Source organism: Coffea eugenioides, unplaced genomic scaffold, assembly GCF_003713205.1.
Source record: "Coffea eugenioides isolate CCC68of unplaced genomic scaffold, Ceug_1.0 ScVebR1_78;HRSCAF=398, whole genome shotgun sequence".
Classification (NCBI taxonomy): Eukaryota; Viridiplantae; Streptophyta; class Magnoliopsida; order Gentianales; family Rubiaceae; genus Coffea; species Coffea eugenioides.
The window spans coordinates 191,346-203,918 of record NW_020864659.1 but is presented as its reverse complement, the minus strand read 5'-3'; the positions used below and the strand labels follow the sequence as shown (position 1 = coordinate 203,918).

The following is a 12,573-nucleotide window of genomic DNA, read 5'->3' as shown; positions in this document are numbered from 1 at the left end:
GTGAAATTAAATTCATATATACACTGATTTATAAAATAAAACTAATGACACACATGATCAATAAATTTTAACAAATGTCAGAAATTATGAATCCAATTATATCAAATTTGCTTTGACCAATTGTATATAAAACATGACCACGTGCGTTGCGCGGGTTCAATTCCGATCAAAAAACTACTCCGAAAATTGAGTACGTACCAAATTTGACCGATGTACTTTTGTAAGCGATTTAAAATTACATTTTTTAGAGCGGCGGCCGAAAAAAGTTAATTTGCAAAATATGACTAACGTTTTCCACAATTTTCCTTTATTTCAAATACCAAATCTATGAATGTGTTGTAACTGTCATCCGTCGGTATCATACAGTATCATTTTTCCATCAAATACCAGCTCTTTAACAACCATTTCTTCATAACAAAATTATGTTTATCGGATACAAACAAAATTATACCCCTTTTCCAATACATAGCTGTTTCAAATAAATAACTGCTGTTTTATTCAAAAATGGGTTAATTTTGTTTCTTCCAATAAATACATTTATTTATGGAAATATGGGTACTGTGTTGTTATAATACATAAAACCCATAAACAGCTGCCGTTTATGGGGAAAATGGGTACTGTGTTTTTGTAATAGAGGAAACCCATAAACAGCTCCTTTTTAATTGGACAACGGATTTAATTTTTTAATCCGATTCATTTTTTTATTTATGGAACATAGCTTTTCAGCAGCTACTATTTCATGAAATTTGATCTTTTACGATACCAATGGATAACAATTACAATATATTCCCAAAATTCGTATTTCAAATAATGAAGACTATGATTAAACATACCAAATCTGTGAATGTGTTTTATCTGTTATCCATCGGTATCGTAAAGTTTCATTTTTCCATCAAAATTAAGCCATTTAACAACCATTTAATCATACATAAAATATCTTTATCGCATACAAACAAAATTATATCCGTTATCCAATAAATAGGTATTTAAAATAAATAACTGCTGTTTTATTCCAAAATGGGTTTTTTTTATTTCATCCATTAAATAACTTTTTTTATGTAAAACAACGTGTCCTCTGTTCTTGTAATACATAAAAGCCATACAAAGCTACTGTTTTATGGGAAAACGGGTACTCTGTTCTTGTAATAGATAAAAGCCATAAAAGGCTGCTGTTGTATGGGAAAATGGGAACTCTGTTCTTGTAATACATAAAAGCCATAAAGAGCTGGTGTTTTATTGGATGACGGATTCTTTTATTCCGATACATTATTTTGTTTGTGGCAAATCAGCTGTTCAACAACTGCTATTTCACCACAAATATTATTTTACGAAACCATTGGATGACAGTTCAAATACTTTCCCAAAATTGGTATTTTAAATAATGAATACTGTGATTTGAAATACCAAGTCTGTGAATGTGTTTCAACTGTTATTCATTGATATCATAAGGTATCATTTTGTCATCAAATTTCATCTCTTTAAAACCCATTATTCCGAATACAAGTTCTTTAACCCGATTAAATTTTAATGTACTTGTTTTGGAATACAACCCCACCTCTTTATGGCTTTATCTATTACAACAACATACTATCCATTTTCCCACAAACAAATTTATTAATTGGATAAAATAGAAATAAAACCGTTTTCCAATAATACACGGGGTATTTCAAAGAAATACCCATTTATTGGAAAATGGGTATACTTTTATTTTATGTCATCAATAAATTTGTTTATGGAAAAAATGGGTGTTAAGGTGCTGGTATTTCGTGGGATAACGATGGTTTAGCATATCAATGGATATCAGTTAAAACACATTCACATATTGGGTATTTTAATTAATCAAATTTGGTTCCATTTTAATTACATGTTTTTTACGGTGTTTTTTGCAAACATCACTGCCGTATTTTGAACGTCAAATACAGGTACATTACATATCTGATAATCTTTCCCCTAACACACCAATCAAATTGACTTTTGTGCTTTGTCTTACAAAATGGGTTTTATACCATAATTTTCATCCATTAAATAACTTTGTTGTATGTAAAAAAAAAGGGGTACTCTGTTCTTGTAATAGATAAAAGGCGTAAAAGGCTGCTGTTTTATGGGAAAATGGAGACTCTGTTCTTGTAATACATAAAAGCCATAAAAAGCTGGTGTTTTATTCGATGACGGATTCTTTTATTCCGATACATTATTTTGTTTGTGGCAAAACAGCTGTTCAACAACTGCTGTTTCACCAAAAAATATATTTGACGAAATCATTCGATAACAGTTCAAATACTTTCCCAAACTTGGTATTTTAAATAATGAATACTGTGATTTGAAATACCAAGTCTGTGAATGTGTTTCAACTGTTATTCATTGATATCGTAAGGTATCATTTTGTCATCAAATTTCATCTCTTTAAAACCCATTATTCCGAATACAAGTTCTTTAACCCGATTAAATTTTAATGTACTTGTTTTGGAATACAACCCCACCTCTTTATGGCTTTATCTATTACAACAACATACTATCCATTTTTCCACAAACAAATTTATTAATTGGATAAAATAGAAATAAAACCATTTTCCAATAATACACTGCGTATTTCAAAGAAATACCCATTTATTGGAAAATGGGTCTAGTTTTATTTTATGTCATCAATAAATTTGTTTATGGAAAAAATGGGTGTTAAGGTGCTAGTATTTCGTGGGATAACGATGCTTTAGCATATCAATGGATATCAGTTAAAACACATTCACACATTCAAAAAGAATTTTAAAACTTATATAAACCGAATAAATTACCACATTAATCATTGCCCCTTTCCGCATACATCGGACGCCTGATAACAAAGCGGTGAAGAGCTGCCATTTGTATCAATGAAAACTTTGCCTTCAAATTTATGACTTTGCTTCATTATATGATTAAAGTACCCTGCTTTTTGGTATTGCCCACCAATTCATGTTTTGTGACGGTGAATTCAAAATTTTTTAACATCGTATTTTCATTAATCAGTCTTTTTCCCGTACTGTCTTCAAATTTAATGAAAAATTTAGTTCCACGGTGTTTGTGAGCAAATTGTTAACTACATGTGCATAATCATAAATATTTTTGTAATTGCTAGGTATATTTATGTCATGGGTATTTGTTGTTGGTATGTTATTATTCATTTTATTACAAAACTATAGTTTCACAATTTTTAAAAATGTATTAAAGGAGTGGGGAAACACTGCACATTTAACGCAGCAATTGGAGGGAAAAAGGCCTGCATCCGCATCCGCATACGTCTTGTTTTGTTTATCTGCACGGGTGTTACCACTGCAAGATAACAAACCGTCAACTCCTCATTTTACAAATACACCTGTTACGGGTTTGCCTAAGTTACGCTTGCTCAACGGTTTCCTACCATAAAGGTAGTGTTTGGAGCCGTTGTCTCGAAACTACACCCACCGTCCCACATTTACTGTTCAAATTTGTTTTTCGCACGATCTAAGAAAAAACAGTTAATTTTGTTCGAACAACGCAAATTAACTAACTTTTTTCCTAAAATACCATCACATCAATTACATTACAACTTTATGGAATCTTCAAGTAATGGTAAAAAAAGGATCAACTCTCATTATATAAAGTGGGTATATAGTAACAACAACTTACATTTAATAAGCCTATTTTACGAAAATTTAAATACAACTAAATTTTTCAATTCAATTGAAAAATGAACTAGACTTTCGGACAGACGCAAGAGCAAAATTGGATTATCAAAGTACGATGGAGGGAGTAGTACGGATACCTCTCCTCTGCTTTTCTTTCTTCCAAGTTATTATCCCGCTCGCAGGCGCGGTTTACATTTATTATTTGTTCAAAGTTCGGTTCGTTCTTTACGCATAATTTTTTGCCCAGGGCCTTGGCAGCATTTTCCCCTTGCTTACGGGTAGATTTGCAAATGTATAAATGAGCAGTGGTTCTGAGTTGCAATTACACTGCCCCGGCCCACCAAACTGCGTTGGAAAACGCAAATTGGTTGTACGAACCTCTTCTGTTAAGTTGCAGCAGCAGACAACAACCGGGCGTTGCATCTCCACGCGCGATGCCACAGCTAAACGGCTCCGTCTGCAATCCATCCACCTGCAACACGTGTCGGCCTCTGGAGGCCTTCCTGCCATAGGCACGGTCAACCCGTTCCCACCATAAAGGTATCCGCCTAGAGCCCCTGCACCCTTTCTCTCACTGGGAGTTCTAACTATAGTTCATTTTGTGAGCAACATTACTGATTCACCACCAATGGGTATTTTTTCATGGTTCAAGGGAACCAAAAACGATACCAACTCCAAACCCGCGACCCAAAAATCGGAACCGGTGAAAACCCAATCCGCTTCTGAAGTTCCAGGCATGAACGGAGCAGTGGAGGTCCGACGGCAAGGCCCACCACCAGCTGATATCACAGTTTTTGAATTCGGTTCCGTTGCCGCTTCTGCCGATAAGGTCACCTTCGCCGGCTTCTGCCCTGTTTCGGACGAGCTCGAACCTTGCCGCTGGGAGATTCTGCCGGCTAAAGGCTCCGACGCCCCTCAATTTTGCGTAGTCTTTTGACGGAAAAATAATTGGCGAAAAAGAAAGGGAGAATTTTCAGCTTAGCTTTTGAGGAAATGGGTGAGGAGGATTAAATCCCAATCCTGAGTAGAGTTTCTTCAGTCTCATATGGGTTTTATCTATGTTAAAAATACAAAAAAGCTTGTATCTTTTTTTCTCTTTCATTTTTGAAGTCCCTGTAATTTAGCTCTGTTTGACACTTTGATTAGAATATGATAAAGACCTTTGCTGCACTTGTTTTTCCTTTTTTTTTTTGGTTGGGTCCAAATTTGGGTACTATTGGCTTGAAAACATGAGAAGGAAGAGGAAGAAGTTAATTTGTTGTGATAGATTGGTTATTGCGTTGTTGGATGATAGATGAACATTTTCTTCTGTTGCGTGCAATTTGCTGTACAATTATTATGGAAAAAGGCGCCCTTGAAGCCCTAATCAATAAAGGGTTCAGGTTTTTAGGCCAAATGTGAAGGGCATTTGGACTGACGTTTGTACAAAATGTACTAGTATGTGTACACGAAAATACATTTCACGCATGAAGGCCTTCTATAGATAGCTTGTGCTTTTTTTGTCAAATAAGGTTCCAAGCATGCCCTGTTCTTGAAATTTTCCCTGTTATTAACTGGACTTGACAAAGTGGAGAAGCTGTAGGTTTGTTGGAGTTCTTTTATCTTGTTTTTACAATTTAAGAACTTGGCTTTTCTTTGCTTAAGAGTGTTTCAAGGAAGGATGGGATGGAATGAGTGCTTTTATAGACCCTCTGTCGAGTAGTTTAGATCTGCTTTGTGTGTGTGTCTGCGATTGTGTTGGCAGGGTTGCGAGGAGGATGGAGGATGGGGAGTGTATGTGTTCATGCTTTGTGTATGTAACTATGTCTATGTCAAAAAGGATGAGCTTATATGAATTGGTGTACCATATAGAGCATATACCAAGTTATGTTGAAATATATGTGGGCAGAGAAAGCTTTGAGCCTAAACTCTTCAAGCTTTTTAAGTTGCTTTTACATTTGCTTGGTTTGTTTGTCAAATAAAATTGAAGCAATTGCATTCATTTTTTACATTTGACTCTATGATTTGGATTCTATATTGTGAGGGAAGGGAGACTTTAGAAGCTTTTGGTTAATATTAAGTACCAAGTAGAAGTTTTCAATGACTGATTTGAAAAGTAGAATGGATGACAACAATACATGTTTGCCAGATATTAGAAAAAAAAAAGACATAGAGGGTGTGTAGTTGCATAGAGGGCGTGTAGTTTCTTTGGAAAATTCAGCTATGGAACAACGCATAGAGGGCGTGATAATTACAACATTAAGTTTTCAGATTTTATTTGGTTTGTCAATCATGTTCACTCCCCCCCCCCAACCCGGTCCTCTCTCTCTTCCTCTTCTTCTTCTTTCGCAAAGTTATGATTGCAAGTGTTTATTGGATTGCTTAATGACGAATGAACCATTTTTATCACAGAAAAGAAATACAAGGTCAATATTGCTAGGTTTCACTATATGGTCGAATGAGGAAAAAGTAATCCGATTTTTTTTTTTTAATGATGGTGGGAAAACAGCAGCTTTGCTTTTTGTGGTTAAAGTGGATTAAATAGCATTTGCTCCTTGAAATTCATAGTTCAAATTTGCTTCAACTTTAAAACGTTATCGTGCTAATAAGTGTTATTGTAGGCTCCCAATGAACACTGATGTGTTCCACGGTTACAAATTACCCGCCTTCAGGAGTATCTTTGATATTATGGCTTGTTCCTTCAGAAATTCTGCAACCTTGTACATTTGACACTGACAGCAAGTGTGGTATCTGATGCGGTATATGACCTTAATGCTGAGATTGTTTAATGTGCAACTCAGGTATTCATTCACTGAAAAAATAACCACTCTTGTATTTACAAAGCACAAAATGAGAGGCAATGCTCACCAATCAAGAAAAAGGCAACTTCTACGTTTTCCGCACAATGGATAAGTTAAAATTTTCAAAGAGAGTCGCGTTCAAAGGATGCTATAACCATCATCTTCGCTCGTTCCAATGAAACACACGATTGCTAGAACAAATGTGAAAAAGGATGAGAGCTCCATTGCCATTGCCCCCCAGCCAATTACTCCAGCATGCTTTAAGATGATTGGTATTGCTATGCTGCCAACAGCCGAAGCCCCGGTTAAGAATTTGGTCACATCTGCCCAGCTGTTGCCACATTGCTCATGAAAACCAAATAAGGCCAAAAAAATCCATATAAATGAACTTGAATAAAAGCATCTCATCACTGGTAGGTTGATCTCTCCTCTAGTGAGAGCATTTTCTCTCTCTAACCTGAGAGTTCTCTCTTCCCGCGTGGAAGTTCAAACTTTCCCTATTTTCAAAACATAATAATATCTACTGTTCAATGATTACCCTCGGTTAATTCAAATTAGTGTGAAGGTCTGTGCAATCAGAATCATATATCAGAATATGCTTTGCGTTATGAGGAATATAAGCTGTCCAGATTGATCTGGATTGAGCTAGATGAGTTCGGAGGTTTCGTCCAGTTTGTCCTAGCTCGATTCAGATCGTTTTGAATACGTGATTGTCCTTACATTGTGGCGGTAGTTGCATAGGCGGTATAGATGCCACTGGAGCTCTATCGTTAATTTCTGTGTTGTTTGTCTCTCTTTGGTTTCTGGTTTTCTTTTCTCTTTCAGTGCGTTTTCGACTTTGTTTCTGATCTGTTAGTTGCAATCTTTGATCCTGCTCTGTTTGTGTAGTTATTGTCTGTCTTCTTGTTCTGTGCGGATCGCTTGATTACGTTCTGCTTCGCTGTTTTTCTCCTTGATAATTATTTCTCTTGTGTCCTGTGTTAGATTGAATCGTAACTCGGTTGCTTTGCTTCGCATCGAGTAGTTCTAGGTTCTGTTCTGTTTCTGGTGCAGGCCTGGTTTAGTAATTGGTAGTGACTCTGTGGGAATCTGAGATTGGGATAAATGGTCGAGGATTTGGAAGAGGTGATGCGGAAGTTTGTATTGTCTGATAGGGAAGCTGGAGGGATACAGATAGAAGGGGAGGATGTTTCTCAGAGTTTGGAGGAATGTAATCGAAGTATTATTGGCAAGGTTTTTGGGGACAAGGTGGCCAATATAGCTGGAATTAGAAGCTTTGCTAGTAACATGTGGATTTTTGCGAAGAATATGAAGGTGGTGGAAATTGGCATTAATAAGTTCCAGTTCATATTTGACAATATGTATGATAAGGAGAAGGTATTGGGGGGCAGACCATGGATTTTTTATAACCAACCTCTGATACTAGTGCCGTGGAGGGAGGGGATAGAATATAGGGTAGAAGTTTTTACTAAAACATGGATATGGCTGTAGATGTGGAACCTACCTATGCATTGGATCTCTAAGGAGGCGGGGAAGAAGATTGGTAGTGTCTGTGGAGTGGTAAAGGAAGTCATAGTTCCAAATGGGGGAGGGAAAGAAGGAAGGCATATAAAGGCTTTGGTAGAAATTGATTTGACCCATCCCCTGCTAAGGGGAACTACAGTCAAAATGAATGGAGTGGGGAGATGGATCGATTTCAAATGTGAAAAGTGTCCAGATTTCTGTTACTGTTGTGGGCGTATGGGACACAATGAGAGGAACTGCAAAGATAAAGGAATATATTTGCACAAGGAATCACAGTATGGAGTTTGGTTGAAGGCCAGTGGGCCTAAGAGCCCGCATAAAAGGCAGTCGACAGCAGAAAAGGCAGCTAGAATGAGGGAGGAGGAGAGGGCTGATCAGTCGGAAAACAGGGGACAGGGACAGTATTTGTTGACTTGGAGGCCTGTGGGGGTAGGCGATAGGAAGGAGGGGAGGGAAGAGGGGGGTGATTTCAATGCAGGGTCGAAGGATATATCTGGGAATGCGAGGGGAGAAGTGGGGGTTTCAGTGCAGATAGAGAGAAAGATGGAAAGGGATGGGGGCATAAGAGGGAGATCAGAGCAGCAGAGAAAAGGGGATGAGACAATAGAGTGGGGAGGGATACAAGGGAGGGAGGAAGAGGGGTATGAAGTGACAGGGGGTAAGTTGAGGGAGGTTATGATAAGGGAAGATATTGGTGAGGAGCAGGATATAATGTGGATAGATGGAGGCCTGGAAAAGGGGATGTCACAAAGGGGGGCAGGGCAACAGGAACGTTTAGAAACTGAGGATAGTTTAATTGGAGTTAGCAGAGGGAAGGAAAATCAAGTGGGCAAGTATAAAGGGACCAGGGCGTGGAAAAGACTGGTACATGAGATGGGAAGGATGAAGCCACTCACTGATGAGAACGGGGTGACAGAAATGGAAACGGATAAGGGGAAAAGGAAAAGTGTGGACAGGGAGGGTGATTGTAGGGAAGATAGTAAGAGTGACCATAGGAAACATAGGAAACTGATGGCAGAGGGTCAGGGGAGTGAACCAGTAAAAGGGGGGGAGCCCAACCTGAATGGGGCTCCACAGTGCCCATGAGAGTCATGGTGTGGAATTGTCGAGGTGCGGGAAGACCGTTGACAGTTTCCTAAATGGAGGAGGTAAATAGACTGCACTTCCCAGAAATATGGTTCTTGGTAGAGACTAAAAATAAGAAGTGTTACATGAACAAGTTGAAGCTGAAACTAAAGTTTGATAATCTGTTTGTTGTGGATCCAGTAGGAAGGTCGGGGGGCTTGGCTGTCATGTGGAAAAAGGATGTCCAGGTTAAGAGAGTCTTATACACGAATTTTACTATAGAATTATGCATTGAGGACGCAAGTAAAAGGATCTCTTGGTGGTTGGTGTGCATATATGCCAGCAAAGATGATGTGACTAGGGGGCAGCAGTGGCAGATTATTGGGAATAGAAGGAACTTATGGGGTAACAGATGGTTGCTGGTTGGGGATATGAATGACATAGTAAGTAATGGGGAAAAATGGGGAGGGATACAGAGATCTGAAAGGAGTTTTAAACAATTTCGAGATTTCATTAGTATGAACGAACTGATAGATATTAGATTCGAAGGCAAGCCGTGGACTTGGAGCAATAATTGGGATAATGAGAGAGAAGTGAGGGAGAGGCTGGATAGAATGCTTGGGAGTAGAGCATGGAGGAGGAAGTTTGAAAAAGCAAAATGCTATCATATTCACAATGAAGCTTCTGATCATTGTATGCTCCTGCTACACACTGAACCAAAAGACAGAAACAGGAAACGAAGGTTCTATTTTGATAGGAGATGGTTACAGTATAAGGAGGTGCATGGGGTGGTTGAGAGGGCTTGGGGTAAGGAGCAGATGGGATCGAGGTTGTTTCAGGTTAAAAATAGAATTAAGGAATGTAGGATGGCATTGTTGAGCTGGAACAAGAACCTGAAGAACAATGCCAGGTGTGAGATTGATAGGATTAAGCAAGAAATCCAAGAGGTGTGAGAAAGGAGTACCCCAGCTAGGCAACAAAGACTGTGGGAATTAAAGAGGAGGCTAGCTGATGTATACAAGAAAGAAGAATTGTTTTGGGGGCAAAAAGCTAGAGTGAACTGGTTGCGAGAAGGGGATAAGAACTCTAGTTACTTTCATGCTGTTGTGGCTGGGAGGAGAAAGAGGAACACTATCACAGCAATGCAGAAGGGGGGAGGAGAGTGGTGTAAAGATGAGGAGGAAGTGGTGGGGGAGATAAATGGATACTTTGACAGGCTCTTCACATCTTCCAATCCTGAGGAATTTGCACCAATCATTCAGGGTATCCCACAGGTCATTACTGATCAAATGAATTCCTTACTGACCAGGCCTATAACAGAATTGGAGGTCAAAAAAGCTGTCCACGACCACGCAATCATCAATTCAGGCCGCCTTGTTTGGGTTGTCGGTAAGTGTGGGGCTTTCCCTCTTTTCTACCCCTCGAAGATTACTGAAATTCACCTACAAGCCTGGGACTGCGGAAAGGCGTGCTTTTTGTTTAGCGTTTAGTCTACTGCTTATTCATTTTCACTTTTCTTTACTTATCTTTTTTTTTAAAAAAAAAAATTTATTTATTTTTAACAGGAAAAGAATGAGATTTTATCTTATCTGTTACTAGAAATTCTGTTTTTATCCTATCTGTTATTGTCTAGTATTTAGCCCGATTTTGAGTCTAATTTCCTTTCTTTTTTTTTTTTTTAGTGATTTGTTTGGTATGATGTTTGGTTCGAACTACTGAACATTGAAATTGCAAAATCCCCCACTCTTCGGGTAAACAGATAAACAGGCTAGCCTATTTTGCTTCAGAAAAGTGGGATAGAAAAAGGGAGAGCTAAAACTGCAAAAGGCAGCCAGAGGCTATGGATTTAATTCTTGCAAGCAGCTCATTGGGGATTCTCGAGCAGTGTTTGTCCATCCAGAAATTTTTTTTTAAAAAAAAAAAAAGGAGATATAGGTAAATATCTGCAGCGGAAAGTGATAAACAATTACGAATGTATCGGGGTCCATGTTAGATTGGGATTAACCAGTCAAGTCCACGAGAGAATGCCTTCGATGAGCCCACTTCATTGTGTACCGGCCCAAACATAGTCTTTACCACTTCGATCGTCAAATTAGATTTTTTTCTTTCTTTTTTTTTTTTTCACTTTTAGCGTGCAAAACGTTATCATCATCCGCGGCTGACATATTTCATTTGGTGCAGTGCATCTGCATGAGCACATTCGGTCATTACTGCTCCGGCCGGCAGCGTGACTGTATACTCCGACTACCGTCTTTGATCTCTCATTCTTTCTTTCTTGCTACACTTAATCCTAATCCACCTCCTCGCGACGCGTGCCAATGAAGCAGTCATCCCGTGGGGTTGTACTTGTATACTGCTGCGTTGTTAGTTGTTACGAGGGGGATGAGATCCGAATTCCAAGTGCTGTGGAGTAATCCTCTTTGAGTTGATGAAGTAAAAAGCTGTCCACGAGAAAGTGTATTCTTTCCTTCGAAAGCTGTCAAAGAGGATAACAGAAGAGTTGAAGTAAGAATATTCAGGATACGAAGAATGAAGCCATCTTTATTTATCTTATTATTGACACCAAAAGTGGTGCTTCAACCTTAAATGATACTCATTTGCAGTATTGAAGAAAGAATATTTGGATAGAGTATTATTTCAAATAATTATTTGGAATAATTACTGTAACATTTTTTCTGATGCGATATATGTAAGATAAAAATATGATTGGGAATATAAAAAGATGGATTGAGAAATGTGTTTATGATGGAAGCGAAAAATTTTTGAAGAAAAATTTGCTATCCAAACAACATTTCAAGTTGATTCTATCTACCCTACGGAATAAATTATTGCATGAAGAAGGTAAATCATGAATAATTCTTGGCCAACATTAACTGGAGGGGTTCTTAATAATAGCACAGTTAGCCTGATTTACTGTAAGAAGAAAAATTCTTGCTTTCTATAAAGTGGATTCTCTCCCCTTAATTCCAAAATATATGTATATTTTTTTGGTTAGCCTCATTCATTGCAAAAGTTGTCTTGCATCAAACGTTGTAAATAGAAAAGACAAATAACCTGCTACTGAATTTGTTTCCTCATACTTTGGTAGTACTCAATGAGAATAATAGATGAGAATAACAGAGACTCAATGAGAATGTGCTTCTTATATTTGAGAGCCTTTGAAGATGATATAGCTAAGACTTGACGTAAGAATAAAAAGGACAAGAAGAATAAAGCCATGTTTGTTTATCTCTTTTCTTACTCGTAAGGTCTGATTTATTCCTAAAGTGGTGCTTCAGCTCTAACTATGATACTAATTTTCGAACGTGAAGAAAGAATAAATCATTTCAACTTTCTTTCTACAAATTCCAAACCATGGGGAACAAGGAAGGTAGAGAAAGAGCATTACTTCCGATGGAATCTACCTGATCCCCACCAAGGTCTTCCTTCCTATATAATAAATCCTTCTCAGGCACCCAAAAATATTTGATGTTAAAACCATTCTTCTACTCATAACCATATAAAAAGAAGCTAAAACCCTGCCTCCTTCTTCTTCTTCTTGAAAAAAATATATATATAACAAAAAA

The 12,573-nt window shown here is 37.8% G+C and overlaps 1 protein-coding gene across 1 annotated transcript; it reads left to right on the top strand.

Annotated features, from left to right (window-relative positions):
* The first annotated feature begins 4,198 nt into the window (after positions 1 to 4,198).
* Positions 4,199 to 4,589, top strand: LOC113758934. The gene has a single exon (XM_027301606.1). It carries the CDS (start codon positions 4,267 to 4,269, stop codon positions 4,573 to 4,575), a length of 309 nt encoding a protein of 102 aa, XP_027157407.1. The 5' UTR covers positions 4,199 to 4,266; the 3' UTR covers positions 4,576 to 4,589.
* The last annotated feature ends 7,984 nt before the right edge of the window (positions 4,590 to 12,573 follow it).

Excerpts from the sequence above, each read along its gene's own strand:
- LOC113758934 (XM_027301606.1), top strand. The coding sequence starts at position 4,267 with ATGGGTATTTTTTCATGGTTCAAGGGAACCAAAAACGATACCAACTCC.